The following is a 17077-nucleotide window of genomic DNA, read 5'->3' as shown; positions in this document are numbered from 1 at the left end:
AAATTCCTCAAACTTTTGTCCTTCAATTTGTACAGTTATAATATAAACTGTTTATAATAAGCTCAAATGCAACATCATAAAGACAGACAACAATATAACAACCTATGACAAGTTCATTTACACAGACCAATTAGCTAACTTCTCTATTTTTCTTGTTTCTTGATTATTATTTTCTTTTGATTCTTATTCTGTTTACAAAATTAGTATCTTTTTATTGTCTATGTATCATATTTCAAGAAAATATTAGACATTAAGGTGATAAAAAAAGAGAAAAATGTTCAAGTTACAGAAGCAGAATAATAAACAGGACAATTCAGGAGAAAGGGTTGATTTCAGATTCTCCAATTTTCAACTACTTCAGGTAAAACCTTCTCGTAGTTTCTTATTCTTCGATTTATGTTATTTTCTGTTGTTTCTTGTGCTTCTGTTATCACATTATTTTGTTGTTGTTATTGTTCTATATTTTCTTGTTTCCAAAACTACTTTGAAAAATGTTTTTTCTTGAGCTGAGGTTCTATCGGAAACAACCTCTCTACCTCCACAAGGTAGGGGTAAAGTCTGCGTACACAATGTCCTTCCCACCTGTGGGATTACACTTCGTATGTTGTTGTTGTTGTTGTTTCAGGTACAAATTTACATTTTCTTCATACCCTTAAAATTTATTGGTAAATAAAAAAATCAGTGTTCTGTTTGATTTCTGTTATTGCCTGTTGTTTTTTTGGATAAAGATTATAGCTTTATAAAGGGTTTGAGCCAAAGCTACTGAGTTCTGCCGAATTTGTAGATAGGCTTGTAGCTCCGTCCCCTGGCAATACTTGAATTGAGAGGATGATCATACAGTTAATATGATGACTTGATGGTTGAGATTAATTAGGTGATCTTGAATTATATCAAATTAAATAATTTAATGTAGTTATGTAGATAATTAAGACTATAGTTTCAAATTTATGCAATATGAATAAACTATAGTTTGGAATTTCCGGTAGTGTGTGGCTTTTGATGTTGCTCAGACTCTTCAAAAATGTCGTTGCAAGTTGCAACCTTGTCGGATTCTCCAAAAATGCACTACTTTTAAAGGATCCGATACACATATAGGCGACGTTTTTGAAGAGTCCGGTTTTCCCTCTTGATTTTTTATTTCCCATAATGAGGTACTGTCAGATTCTTCTCCATTTCTGTTTACTTTGATTAAAGTTTCCAGTATTTTATTTTCGAATACAGTCAACAGTATAGTGGTATGGTACCTATGTTGCTCGGACCCTCCAAAATTGTTGCCGCACCCTTGTCAAATCCTCCAAAAATGCATAGGTGTTTGAAGGATCCAACAATATTTCTGAAGAGTCCAAGCAACATAGTCTGGAACTAGCAGCATTTAGGCTAAACATGTAAAGACCAGCTAAGCATCATTGGCTCGGTCAGCCTTTAATTAACTCCAACTCGCACCAGAGTATAATCTGATAAATGTAATGCCTAATATGGAACTGTTTGATGTAGTTCTATGTTGGTTTAGTTGATTCAATTGTACTAAAGAACTCCCGTTACGTGGTTTCATTTAGCTTATCGATATAACGATGTATCAGAGGTACAAATGGTTGTTGAAAGTTGATTCTGATGTTGTAATGAGATAGGTACCAAAAGGATGGGACAGGCTATCTTTGTCTGTAATATGTGTAGAAACTGGAAAGACAGCAGCAAAGCTAGGCAAAACACTCGTGAAAAACGGAAGCTGTCAATGGCCAGAGACTCTTTTGGAATCCGTGTGGATTTCACAAGACGATTCATCTCTAGAGCTCGAAGAATCTCTCTACAAGTTTGTTGTTGCAATGGTATGATAGAAATCCTTCTGTTTTGCTTCAAAATCTATCTAATTGATAGTAATACAATGTCGTAGCTAGTTTTCTTCAAGTTCATCTCACTTCCTAGCACGTTTTATTCGGTGCTCACCTGAACCCCTCTAGATGCTGACATGGCAAAGAAAGGGAATACACCCTCTTTGTAGGACTAGACAAAACTTAGGTGTGTACTGAATAAAACGTGTCAAGTTTAGGGGGATCCCAAAGGATTCTTCTATTAAAACGTGTCAAGATGACTTGCTTATTCGATTTCTTAATTGCTTCTTCAACACAGGGCTCTGCTAGATCTGGTCTACTTGGAGAGGGAACAATTAATCTAGCATCATATGTTGGCTCAAGAATGTCTTCTCCTGTTTTGGTTCCTTTAAAGAAATGCAATCAGGGAACAACACTACAGGCAAGTCTTATGATCGATAAGTCCTTCTTTCCCCCACCGTTTTTCTCTAAGGTATTGCGGTAATGTTGCTCGGACTCTTAGAAAATACAGCTGAGTGTGTCGAATCCTTCAAAAGCTATGCATTTTAGAGGATCCGACAGGGGCGTGACAACATTTTTTGAGGGTTCGAGCAACATAGAGAGAAATATGGACCATGTAAAAACTATTAACTTTTTGTTTACATATTTTCTTGTCAATCTTATTTACAGGTGAAAATTCACTGCCTAACACCAAGGAGTAAATTCAGGTATTATTAAAACAGTCAAATTCCCACTTCTTGGGGTCGGCTATATGAATCCCCACTTCTTCATCATACTAAATAATGTAAAAGTGAATCACCATTTAACTAAATACTCTTTATATACTTTCAGAGATGAATTGAAATCTTCAGGTTCTGGTGTGAAAGAGCATGGTTTAGATCATGATGTTGACAGTAAATCGAACGAGTCTGGCAACTTCTCTTTTGGGAGTGATGTGCTTCCATATGATCCCGGCTCAAACTCGGGTCCAAGTAAACTTGAGATCAAGGTACTAATGCAAATTTTTATCTATTTTGACTGTTTTATGCTGAACTTGACAGGTTTAAGTTAACTTCCAATGTAGTAACATGATGTTTTGCCTTTAGATTATAGTAATACACTGAAGGCGAGACTTGGAGTAACAGTAAAGTTGTCTCCATATGACTTATCATAAAATTAACCATATGTGCTTGCATCAGCATTTACCCTAACCCTGCGTGTATGCAGAATGCTTTGTGCACCAAGGTGCCCTTATTATAGTCATAAGCCAGTTATATTATCCGAGTTTGCTTAGGCCGGATGAACATAATTCTATTTGATTTTTGTATTCAACTCAGTTTTAAGTAGTAAATTCTCTTCCACATTCAGTGTCTTGTGTGGTTGATTTACCTCTTCATTTCATTTCAGGGGAGAAGTTTCTCGGCATCCGGATCAAATAACAGCTTTAGCTCAGCTGAGAGTTTTACGCAAAAAGAAAAGTTCCCCTCCAGAAATCACTTAAAGAATGAAGGATCCAAACAAGTTAGAGCAAGTCCTGACCATACTTCACCTCAGAATGATCATTTCATCGATGATCAAACTGTTTCAAACCGATCATCATATAATACAAAAGCCACAATTTCGATGGAGCATCTGCAGAACAACGGAAAAGATTTCACAGCGTCTTCTGTGACAAATTCAGGCTCTTCAAGAAACCTTCTGGAGGCTGCAGAAGATACAATTGAAGAACTCCGAATAGAAGCCAAGATGTGGGAGAGAAATGCTCGGAAGCTCATGCTCGATTTGGACATACTGAGAGAGGAATTCGCGTCTCAGTCGAAAAAGCAAGCAGACTTGGTGATGGATCTCTCAGCTTCCTATTCAGAGCAAGGTAACTTGAAAAGAGAGATTGAGAATCTCAAACTAATGTTGGAGGAGTCAACATCGAAATACGATGTGGCAGAGGATTCGATATTTCAACCAAGAGGTCAGAGGGAGGAACTGGAAAATGAAGTAAGACATCAACAAGAGTTCAATGCCAGTTTAGCCTTACAACTAAAAGGAAGTCAGGAATCGAATATCGAGCTCCTCTCGCTTCTTCAGGAGCTGGAAGAAACTATAGAACAGCAGAAAGTGGAAATAGAGAAATTTTCATCTTGGAAAGAATCGGAAGAGACATTGCAAAGAAGTGATCAACCCCTCACAAAGTCATTACAAGACAAAAATCACAAGCTTGAAAGTGAACAGACAATGAACAGACAGATGGAGATTGGACACTCCGAGAAAGATAGTACTGAGCTAATAAGAGATACTGAAGCATTACGAGAGAAAATACAGGAGCTCGAGAGGGATTGTGCTGAGCTTACTCAGGAAAACCTGGACCTTCTGATCAAGTTTAAGGAGTCCGGTTGTCAAGTTGGTGAAAATGAAAACTCCGAAGACTTCACTCAATTAGTGAAGCAGCTTGAAGTAGCTTTCCACCATCTAAAGAGACCATGGCATAAACTTTCGTCCAGTGTGAGTGATCAGTGCAAACATCACCTGGAAAACTTGGCAAATTTGAACGAGGACGGTGCAAGCTCTTCAAAACTATTGACAACCAACTGTGTCCTTACGTATCTGTTTGACCTGAATAATCTCTTGGAAACTAGAACAGTTGAATGCGAGGAATGTCTTAAACAGCATGAACAGAAGATCCAGGAGAAAAATAGAAAGCTGGAAGATTACAGTTTTGAGGTTCAAGCACATGAGATCTCAAAGGCAAAACTACAAATGCAATGTTCCGGTCTACTAAAAGAGTTGGATAAAAAACATTCCGAGTTACAAAGCAACGAGGAGGAAAAAAGCCGCCTTTTGGAGCATCAAAGAGAACTAGAAGGTAAAGTAGCTGGTCTTCAAAAGGAAAAGGATCAGGTGGAAGAAAACATGAAAATCGTCTCAAGAGAAAGTGTCATGACCTCTAGCCACTTGGATGATCTGCAAAGTGATTATAAGGAGCTCAGCAATAACATGAATGCTCTAGTTTCTGAGAACAAGCTTCTGGAAAGGAAACTAGCACAGCTCGAAAGTGAAAAACATACATTGGAGGATCAGTTTGTAGGATTGACAGAGAAGAGTGAAAATATGGAATCACAAATTAGGCTCATGACAGTTGAGGGAGAATCTCGTCAATCAGAGTTGGAAGAATCCAAGTCTGTCATAATGAATCTTCAAGAAGAAATTGAGAAGTTAGAGAGTGAGACGAAAACGAGCATTGCTGATCTCAAAGAAGAGTTAGAAGACATGCAGATCCTATGGTCACAAGCTCGAGAAGAATGTGAACATCTCACCGATGAGAATGAAAAGTTACAAGAATCTTTACAGAATCTTCTTGAAATGGAAAGAAAGAATGCAGAACAGAACGAGCATCGTATGCAGCTAGAAGCTCAGCTGCATGAATCACAGAAAAGCTTGTCTAATAGTTTGATAAAGGTTAAGGCTCTGGAAGAAAATCTCAATGCAATGTGGAAAGATTTTTCCTCGAAAGAGGAGAAACTGAATGCTGAACTAGACGAACTCATTCAAGAGAACAAGAACGAAATTGAGAAACTCGTGCAACAAGAAAGTTTGTCTAATCAGAAATATTTAGAGAACTTGATGGAAGTTGAGACCCTCGAGAAAGAGGTAGAACAACTAACCAAGAAAATTTCTGAAATGGATGAGGAAAGGAGATTAGCCACTGACACTGTAAACGAAGTTTCCAGTTTACGTGCTGATAAAGAAAAGCTCGTATCAGCACTTGATGACTTCGAATCAAAATGTACATTGACTGAGAAGGAACTTTCTGCTTCAAGACAAAGTTATGAGAAGCTGATGATTGATCATACAAAGATTTTGAAACTTTTACCAAATTACAGGGCGAATGAGGAAAAGCTTAAGACGTCTATTAATGACCTTGAGTTGCAGCTCACTCTTTCGCGTTATGAACATCAAAAGCTTCATGAAGAAAGTGCTAATCTGAAGTATCAGCTGCAGAAAACAAAGGAGCTTCAGGATGAAGTGTTCAATCTGAAGAGCGAGCTCACAGATTGCATATCCGAAAAGGAAAGGTTAGAAGCATCACTGGAAAAAATATCCAGAGATTTTGAAGAAATGAAGGCTGAAAAGGCCTCGTTTGTTGGTAAGATCTCCGACTTACAGAAGGTCTTGTTGGAGTTGGAGAACAGCAATAGAAGGAGAATTTACTTGGAAGAAAAAGTTGAGCAAATGGAAAGTGAGTTAACTGAAAAGGAGAAATTCTTTGCACAAAAGACTGATTTGAGAAATGAGCTTAGTGAAACTAAGAAAGATAATGAGCAATATCGGCAGAAAATATACAAGATGGAGGAGGAGAAGGACAATTGCTTGAAGAAAGTTTTCTCACTCGAAGCGGAGGTGAAAATGATGGAGGAGGAGAAAAAATTATACGCCAAAAAGGTTAGCTTATTACGACGTTCTTTCTTAATCCTTTTACTGTTTTTCGCATAACTTAAATGCGGATGAATGACAGAACTTTATGTTCTTTTGCAGTTTGAACAGAATGATACTCCTAAGAGCAACAATAAGTACACTAACTTCAATAGAGCACCTCAAAAGCTTAGTCAGTCCCAAGAACTTCGGGTGGATCGACTTCATTCAGATCGCAAAAGTAGCGAATCAGAGGTACCCTTTATTCCCTTCTATTCATTTTCACCTTTGAAGCAGTATGCTGCTCAGACTCTCCAAAAATATTGCCACACCTGTATCGGATCCTCCGAACAAGCACTACTTTTGGAGGATCTAACAAGCACCTGGCGACATTTTTGAAGAATCCGAGCAACATAGTGAAGCATAATATATCACGGGTGGTCTTTTGAGTTTTAAGTTTTCCCTTTCAAATGCTTAACTACCTTTTTGCTCTTTCAAAATACTTTTGTTCATCCAGGGTGAAAATAGTTTCTCCGACAAAATTACTTCTTCCGTTGAAGTGGATTACTTGGCTAGAATACAATTGCTTGAGAACAAGCTTGCTGAAGCATTAGAGGCAAATAAGAAGTACAAAATTCAGCTTCAAAGGTATGTTTCAATTTCTTGGAATTTAAGTTTGTCACATTTATTAGTTTTTTCCTGTTGCTTGCGGGAGTGAGTAGATAAAAAAAAAAAAAGTCATTGTATATATAGTGTGATTTTCAGGTGAAGTGGATTCATTGAGTTCGGATGAACCCCCTTCCGCCTTCTAGCTGTGTCCCTGCAGACAGGACCTCAAAAAGACTATGCTTAACAGCAAATAGCTATGGAAAATAATATCTGTTTGGCGATGAAATTTTGGAAAGAGCTCTGTACCTTTTCGCAGCTCAAAAGGATTAAACTTATAAACATGCTGAACTACGATAATCTACACATGATATGTTATATAAGCTATCGGAATATTTATCAACGATCCATCATCTCAATATAGAACTTAACAACCTTACTTCAACATGGTATGTTCTATAGGCTAGCACCACCTTATCCTTGAGCTCTAAGGAGACAAGAAACGAAGTCTGGTTGATGAAACAGTTGATTCCTCAAAAGGTCACTCAACTTAACGAAATTACATAGTAAAGTCATTTATAAAACAAAATATAGAACTTAGGATTTCCTCTACACATTTAATACAACACATTCACAGAGCAAATATAATAAAACATCTGCATTTTTTAAGTATGATGTTCGAGTCTTTTGCGCTGTTATTCTTGTAGGTTCAAGACTGAGGAACGTAGAGGACATTCACCGGCTTCCAAGAAGTCAGAAGGGGACAGTGAAATGGTGAAAAGGTTCGAACATACAAAGGCATTACTAGAAACAGAACTAAAAGACATTCGAGAACGATACTTTCAAATGAGTCTAAAGTATGCTGAAGTAGAAGCACAGAGAGAGGATCTTGTTATGAAACTGAAGGCAGCTAAGAGTGGAAAGAGATGGTTCTCTTGAATCACGACTAGCATTCTCGCGGAGCATTCATCCTAACCTTAGGTAAACCAAACCACATTTTCACCTATGTTGCTCGGACTCTTCAACAAATGTCCCCTGGTGCATGTTAGATCTTCCAAAAGTACTACATTTTTCGAGGATCTAACACAGGTGCAACAACATTTTTGCAGAGATACGAGCTATATAGTCTTAGCACATATATTACCATTGTAATTTATTGTCAAAATAACTAAAGCAAGATATAGACAATAAAAAATTTGAACCAAATAAGATTGTTACAGTGGCAAGGCATAGTGAATTTTTTAGACAAGAAAGTACACACTAACAAAAGTGTGATATTGTTCTCTATGTATAGTAAAACAACACAGTGACAAAGTCAGAAATTTTATTAAGGGTTTTCAACCGTCGTCAAAATTAATATATGTGTGTATATGTCAAATAAAAATAATGTGATCTATATACATAATATACTTTTTCGCAAAAGGATTTTCAATTAAACATCTTTCGACATACTTAGTAACACCCCCTTAATGTGGCAGTGTGGCGAAATTAGGAACTTTGCTGAGAGTGTTCAATAGTGTTCAAGATTTAATATAAAGTAATATTTGATCTATACTATATTTCGCAGTATGTGTCATTAATAAAGAAAGCATATCCTATTAATATGAAAATATAATTCTTAAGAAAAGAAAATAGAAACAAAAGATTCCAGAAATGTGTACTGAATATGCCATTGAATGTGCAGAATTTTTTTTTTAACCAAAAAAAATAAAAATGTGCTGAATTATATGCTGGCTAATGGCTATTGATGTCAAGATATAGCCACAAGTACAAAGCAAAAACAAAACAAAAAAACAATCAGAAAAAAAAAAAGATATTTGAGTGAACAAAACAAGAAAAAATAGTACAACTTGGAAGACATGAACAAATAATATATAGTCATATATTAACATAAGTATAAACTATTGTACTTTATGGGAATATTTGATTGCTTCTTTTTTTTTGGCATATTGGTATTATTCTCTAAGTAGTGCTCCAAAAGCTTCCATTTATTAGGTCATCAAACCATTTTGGTAGAGAACGTTTTATCCCTTTACTGATTATTTTATCCGAAATGAATTAATTTGAATTGGTCAGATTGGTGAATAACTAGTCGATGCAACACAAAATCAGATTTTTCAGATCAATGAATTTCGAATATTGAAACCCTCGAAATTCATTGCTAAATTCAAATTAATCGGAGTAAGGAATTCTGAATATTGAATGCCTTAATATTCAACCTTTTACCCTCTTAGCGAGTCGATGAGACACAAAAGCTTCCATTGTTAGGTCATCAAATCTTCTTGGCCGGAGGGTTTATTTTTATTTCCTTGATGAGTCCATACAAATTCGAATTAGTTGAATCAGTAAATTTTGGATATTGAATGCGAACATTTAGCATTTTATCGCCTTAGTGAGTATAGTAGGTATGAATTTCAAGTTAGTTGGATCAATGAATTTTAAATACTAAACGCCTTGACATTAAACGTTTTATTGCCATAGTGAATTTATGCGATACGAATTTAGATTAATCGAATGAGTGAATTTTGAGTATCAACCACCTAAAGAAAGAAATGGTTATAAACCTTGCACAAACTTCAATTCTATAATGAAGTTACCAATCTTGCAAAATCTAAGCATCTGAAAATGAGAAAAATCAGATTGAAAGTGATGTGTTCAGAAATAGGCCCTGCAATGCGAATACGTACCTTAGGTGGGAATTTCGAGAAAAAAAAAAGGTCATCAAACTAACAAATATCTATGTGTCTAATATTTTCTCAATATGTAAAGAAGTTAAATTATATAATAAACACAATTTGATTTTATAAAGAAAAAAACATATTGACCTATTAACCATTGGCCAGATGTACCATATGAATCATCAAAAATCAAGACTCACTATATAAAGAGCATTACGCAATCAAATTAAAGTTTATTTTAGTACAAGTTTCTAAGGTTCATAAAAAAAATTGTACTAACTGATAGTACTGCTTATGTCACCTCAAAAAGCTTTTTTTACTTTTATTCCAATAATTTAACTAGTCGTTTGATTGGTAAACAAGTTATATTGCGGAGTTACAATGATGTTACAATATAAGAATTGAATAAGGATATAGCTATTTTGTGAATATATTTTTATTATATATTAATCTTAATTAAGTCTCAAACTCAAAACTTCTAATTAAAAGTAGAAATATAACGTTGATCATATCACATTTGTTGGTCGTACATAGTTTCTAATACTTAGTTTTCCAAAATTCTGCCATGTGAATGATGAAGGTTTCATCCTCTTACGATATATTAAAGAGTTAAAGGATAAAAAACACACCAATGTTATCTCATTTTATTGAACTATTGAGAATGTGAGTTTTCTAACGAAATTATATATCACATAATAGTTAGCGAAGCACATCTAGACATTAACTTAACCAAATATTTGTCTAGAAATGCTTCTAGGCACCTGATATATATAACAACTCTATTTACTGATATATTAATTTTTTAAATATATGTTTAATTAATTTTTTTAAAATAGTAAACTCTCTCCTTTTAAATCGAAGATATCGATGCCATTAAAGGAAAGAACATGGCTTATGTGATTAATAATTAATATAGTACTAGCTACAAAAAAGTAAAGCATGACAATATACACAAGTTCGAGGGTGGGAAAGGAATATGAGGCCATTAAAAGAAACAACTTTTTTTTTTGGTGTGATGTAAGAGGTATACCAATAGCATATCCTTATAAGATTCTAATTTTGCCAACCTACCCCTCTAATTTTTACTCTTTTTTTCTACTTTCATTTTTGTTTTTCCTTTACCCAAAGTGATCACATTCTCCCTACTTAAGTCACCTTCATTTTTCCTACATGAACATCACCAATATTCCATCATTATAAGTTAATCAAACCCTCTAGGGTACTTTTTTTGATTTGTTGTAATTTTCGTTCGATGGAAGAAGAGGAAGACCTACTGAGTAAACAGAAAAGACTGAGAGCGTCAGAAAAGATGGTTTTGGTGATGGTGTTTGATGGGAACTACTATCATTAATTCATGAAGAATCTTGATTAGTCATGAAGATATTAATCTTGATCATTAGTCATGAAGATATTAATTAGTCCCATGGTGTAAGGTAATTAAGGGCAACTTCTATATCCTTTGGCATTTGAGTCTCTTGATGGGATCTATATTATAGGAATTAAATTTATAGTAAAAAAGAGTAGCATTTTATGCTAATTATCTTATCTTTTACTTATTAGTTCTTATTTCAGTATTTTTCTTGTGTTTGTTAGCTACTAATAATTAATGAGTGTTTTGATGTATTAGGCCTAATATGGCCAGAATAATAATGGTTTAGTGATGTATTAATGCTTGAGTGTGTTTTTGTTATATGGGTTTAAGTTATTTATACATTGCAAGAAATTTTTATACTATATGTCAAGTCATTTTTACTGGTTATAGTATGTAACTTGTTTTATTTTCAAGATTAGAAATCTTGTCTTTTTTAGAGTTTTACCTATATATTTCCTTTAGATAAACCTAGTAGATACAATATTCTTTATGTATTTTGATGGTGTGTCTATCTTAAATTCTTGAGCTAGTTTGGTTCGGACTTTGAAGCAAGTGATTATCCTATGTTTGTTATCTCAACCTCTTTATATGGGTTAATAATAACACTACAATCTCAAAAATCAGAATAAGTAATTCCAGGAAGTTATTTTTGCAATTTTATCACATCCAAATATGAGATAAATTCAACTCAAAATTAATCTCGAAATTAGTTTTTCCTTATCTTTCGTACCGAATGAGCCCTTAATTTATATATTTGTAATAAATTTTGATTTGAGATGACTTATAAGTGTTTGATGGTTGACTGCCTTCTAAACATTAGTTGAAATGTTGTGTCATGCATAGAGAGGACAAATACATAATTGTTTGAAAATGAAAGGATTGATGATATATGCACTTACATATTCCTTTCTCTCCTTATGACTATTTTGATATACTTAATTTCTTCCATCATGTCATTATGATAATGACTCATGAGTTTCCACTGCAATATATATATATATATATATATATATATATATATATATATATATATAATGAGTAAGGACCTATTTTATTTTATTTTACCTGATATTTGATATTCATATTGAGTTTGATTAACCTAGATTTGTATTAAAAAATCAATTTTGGAGGTAAGGCTTTCCCTATACTGTACCGAAGATGGTTTCATTGCCGTCCAGAATCTCAAATTTAAAACCTCTCTAAGCAATGATAATTATGGAATTCACCGTCGCACCATAATCACTATTAGAAAATAAGAAATTAGCGCGGACAAAATTTCGTAGCAAAACAACAGACTAAAATCTCATGCTTATTCGATTCAACTATGGATTAGCGACATATTATAAGAAAATTCAATAAACTAGCTAAGAACTTTTTAGTCACAAATTAACTATGAATTATTGACAAATTCTAAAGCTAATTCCATGTTTTCTCGAAGTGTTTCTTTTGTGATGCAATCACCTATTTATATTGGACTATAGAACACTATTTTAATACACATATAAGAGTTATACTAACTCATCAAATAGTTGCACATGGGGTCCCATGGGAATCAAGTAAGGTATTCATTCAAACTTTCTTCAACAGAAAAATATATTATATATAAGGTTAAAATTTTATATATATTGAGATCTCTGATTAATTTATTCGTATATTTATTTTTTCATATTTTTAAATCTTTTAATAAAAATTTTGACTCTGTTACTACCTAGATATGTTAGATCTAGGTATGTTTACTTCTCTTCGCGCCATCAAAATTAAACTACTAATAAATATGGATATATGATTATATGATATATCATATATGCATGCATACGACTAAGATTTTCTCATATGTATCAATATTAAGAATTTAAATTATATAATAAACACAATTTGATTTTATAAAGAAGAAAAACATTGACCTATTAACCATTGGCCAGATGTACCACATGAATCTTCAAAGGTCAAGACTCTATACTATAAAAGAACATTACGCAATCAAATTAAAGTTTATTAGTACAAGTTTTCAAGTCTCATAAAAAATAAAATAAAAATTGTACTAACTGATAGTACTGCACTGCTGCTTGTGTCACCTCAAAAAGCTTTTTTTTTTTTTAAAAAAAAGAAGAAGTTATATTTAACATTCAGAAAAACACACGTATATATGTATAGCTAGTATAGCTGTTCAAAATCGAACCGAAATCGATAATTTGAATCGAAAAAAAGTTATTGATTTATCAGTATTGGTTTGGTAGTTTTGATAACCGTTTTGATTTTTTTTGTTATCGGGTTATCGGTTCTTAACAGTTTGAAGTTTTTTCTTAACGGAGTTAACCGATAACCCGATAGTAAATTAAATAATTATATTTATATTATTTTGTATATAAAGTCCTTGACTTAGAGTTTGGTTTCCTACTTTTATTTTTGGTTGTCTCAAACACTTGGTTATTCTACAATGTAAAAGTATTTGCCTTTGAGCAAGATGTAACTTGTGAACTCATGTGCATGGTTTATTTGGTTTGTCACCTTGTTTCTAACTGATTTTCAATGCTTTTTTTTGTGTCAAATCTTAACGGTTAAACCGAAAACCGAATCAATAACGATCAAAAACCGATAAACCAATATCTTAATGGTTCTATAACAGTTTAGCATCTCTACAAACCGATAACCAATAAGTCAAACCGATAAACTTCAAAACCGAGCCGAACCGAGTGATACGCAGCCCTAATAGCTAGGGGCGGAACCAGAAAATTATAAATGTCACGATTGTAATTTGAACATATAAATGAAAGCAATTTTGAACCGCCTTTATCACTACGTCAAGATGATTCAACAACTCACATATAATTAAAAAGATCATTTTAATTATATTTGGACGATGTAATTTTTCGACAAAAGGGGTTTAATTGAACCCCCTTAACGCTAGCTACTACTTATTCGCTTTGTAACATTTTATTTACGCCAGTTTATTTTATTTGAATTTGAACTTAATAGATTCAAGTTCTACCTAGTCCATTTTGTTTACTAAATTCTAATCTTATTATTTTTGTACTTAGCGAATAATCGGTCAACACATATACACCGTATGAGTTAAAACTACTAGTTCGATAAATTCATAAAATTAATGTAAATGTATCTGCTCCGATTATAATTCTTAGTGAGAGTTTCTAGGGGGAAAAATGTTTAACCATAAGGTATGTGAAATTTATTGGGCAGACAAATGCTTTCTCCATTTTCAAGTTTCAAACTCAAAATTTCTGATCAATGATCGAGGATTTTCTAAATTCAATCATGTGAATGATGATTTCAACCTCTTATAATATAGTCGTAATAAATTAACCAGCAAAAAAAAATGTACATGGTTTATATATATAAATATAATAAAATAGTACTAGGTACAAAAAAGTAAAGCAAAGACAATATAAAATATTCAAGGGTGGGAAAGGAATATTAGGCCATTAAAAGAAATATATGCCAACATTTTTGTGATATTGTAAAGAGGTACCCATGGCATATCCCTTATAAGATTCTAAACTTGCCAACCCACCCCTCCTATTTTTACTCTTTTTTCCTACTTTAAGATCACATTATCCCTACTTAAGTTACCTTCAATTTGCCTTCATGAACATCATCAATATCCCATCCTTATTAAGTTAATCAAATCCTCTAGGTGTAATTTTCTTGAATTATTGTAAATTTTCGTTTGATGGAGGAAGAGGAAGAACTAAACATAAAAGACTGGGATCGTCAGATCATAAAGATAATAAAAGGGTAGTCGTAGAAGATGGTTTTGGTGATGGTGCTTGGTGGGAATTATTATCATGCATTCATGAAGATTAATCTTGATTAGTCCCATGGAGTAAGGTAATGGACATGTTCTTCATAGTGTGGTGGTTAATTAAGGGCAACTTCTAATCCTTTGGCATTTGAGTCTCTTGATGGGCTCTAGGAATTTAATTATAGTAGTAAAAAGAAGACAATTATCTCAAAGGCAAGGCATATTCTATATGCTAATTAATCTTGTTCTTTACTTTGTTTTTATTGAGTTCTTTTACTAAATGTTGTATGTGTTTGTAATCTACTTAATATTATGTATTAGGCCTAATATGGCCAGAATAATGGTTTAGTGTTGTATAATGGTTTGATTGTGTGTTGCTTATGATTTGGTTTGTTTAAATTAAAGCATTATGTTTTCCTAGGTTAATGTATGAAGTTTGTACTGCATTTGTGATTTGGTGGCGGTTGTCTGATTTTTCATTTGGTGTTCGGTATCCACTTGAGACTTGACTAGTATGAATTCATGCTCAGAAATCTCATCCATTTGAGGTTTGATTAGTCTAAATTCACGTAAAAAAGTCCACTTTTTGAAGTTAAAAACGTGTTTTCTATCAAATGCAACTTCAATTTCAACGCTCAAATTCAGTCTTCTAATTAATGATTAAGGAATACTTATCATCCCGTCATAATTATTAATGATGGAATGACCTATTTTATTAGAATATATAGTCCTTTTTAATACACAACATATAAGAGTACTAACTCATCAAAATGGTTTCACATATCTTATGCTAATTAAGCATGTTAGAGTACCTAGTTTTTCTTCCCTTATGATGTAAGAAATAATTCCAAATTCACTAATCACTATATTAAGAGCAAGGATCTTATAAGTTTATTCCCTTAATCAAAAGGGTACAAGTGGCAATATAATATACATGATAGGAAAAAAAGATGATGTCTACTTAGACTTAAAAATAATTTTCTTCCATTATTTTTCATTGGATGATAAAGTATCTTTGAAATACATTGTAAGAGTAACATTGGATGTCATTCAAGCTAGTGCCAAAAAACATCTTTGCACGATCAAATTTTTCAAGAATAAATAATGTATAAGAAAATACAATGTGGTCATTATCTAGGCAATAAAGTAATAATTATTACTTCATGCCTTTGAACATTTGATTTGATGTTAATTACTTCATTAAACTAAGTACCTACTTCATTAATCATTACTTTAAAAATTAATTGTCTCACTTATTAACCAAATAACAATAAAATGAACCATAAGAAATGCCAAAAAGTTGAGTGAAAGTGAAATAATTTTTCACTTTATTTGTAAATCAATATTTGACATTTTTTTAATAAAAAAATGAACTTGAAGTTGTATTTCAAATTTGTCTATTTTTTAGCTCAATTTTCACTTTTTAAATTGTATTTAAAATTATTCAAGCACGAATATTATTTCAAATATTCTATAAAAAAGAAAAATTTAATATGACTACTTCTTTAACACCAACTTCATAAGTTTCAAATAAAGTAAAAAAATATTTAAAATTTATGGCCAAACACCTATTTTGAGAAATGTCAAATAGGCTGACAAGTTCTCTTCTACATAAAAGTAAGCCCAAAAAATTGTACAGAAAAGGGAAGAAGAGTGTATAAGATTATTTTTGCATAAATTGAAAATCTCATTAGGATATATTAAATTTCGATCTAAAATTTATAAGTTATAACAAATATTAGACAAAAATCTAGCATTTTCTAATGATATTTTTTTTTAAAGACTATATCTACACACATTTAAAATAATATGTTAACAAAACTTCAAATATATTGTGAGGTAAAGAGTCATATTTTATAAGCACTTAAGGTGATGATGATTGATGAATCATATGAAATTTAATTGGAGAAAAAGATATATTGCATGGGTGAATAAAATCCACATTAATATAAGATGTTTCAAAGAAATTCATTTAAACTTTGATTTAAAATAAATAATATCACACCATATTATAATTTTTTATTTTAATGTCATACACAAATATAATTTTTTTTAGTCAATTTAATTAAGACCAAATTTTTCATTTTTCTCAAGTACACAAATGATGAAAGTGCTTTTACAAAATTTTCCTCAAAATAGAATATTTCTCCAATTGGTCAGTCAGTACACAGTACTACATTGTGGGCGTTTAATACTTTAAGGGGTCGTTTGGTAGAGTGTATTAGGAAAAATAACGCATGCATTAGCACTGTGTATTACTAGTACCTTGTTTGGTATTCTTTTCCAACCTATGTATAACTAATGTACACTCTATTGTGTATTAAAGTGTGTATTGCTAATACCATGGATTTCTAGGTATTAGCAATGCAATGGTTTTAATGCATGCATTAGATTAACTAATGACAAAACTACCCTCTATTAATAATAATAATAATAATAATAATAATTA

General features: G+C 32.5%; 1 protein-coding gene across 1 annotated transcript; it reads left to right on the top strand.

Annotated features, from left to right (window-relative positions):
* Positions 1-212: 212 nt before the first annotated feature.
* Positions 213-8062, top strand: LOC125871883 (uncharacterized). Its single transcript, XM_049552583.1, has 9 exons — positions 213-361; positions 1629-1826; positions 2128-2250; positions 2499-2536; positions 2661-2817; positions 3216-6242; positions 6336-6467; positions 6730-6860; positions 7526-8062. Exons 1-9 carry the CDS (start codon positions 275-277, stop codon positions 7755-7757), a joined length of 4125 nt encoding a protein of 1374 aa, XP_049408540.1. The 5' UTR covers positions 213-274; the 3' UTR covers positions 7758-8062.
* The last annotated feature ends 9015 nt before the right edge of the window (positions 8063-17077 follow it).

This window comes from Solanum stenotomum, chromosome 7, assembly GCF_019186545.1.
Source record: "Solanum stenotomum isolate F172 chromosome 7, ASM1918654v1, whole genome shotgun sequence".
NCBI classification, from domain to species: domain Eukaryota; kingdom Viridiplantae; phylum Streptophyta; class Magnoliopsida; order Solanales; family Solanaceae; genus Solanum; species Solanum stenotomum.
This window is presented reverse-complemented; position numbering and strand designations above follow the sequence as displayed.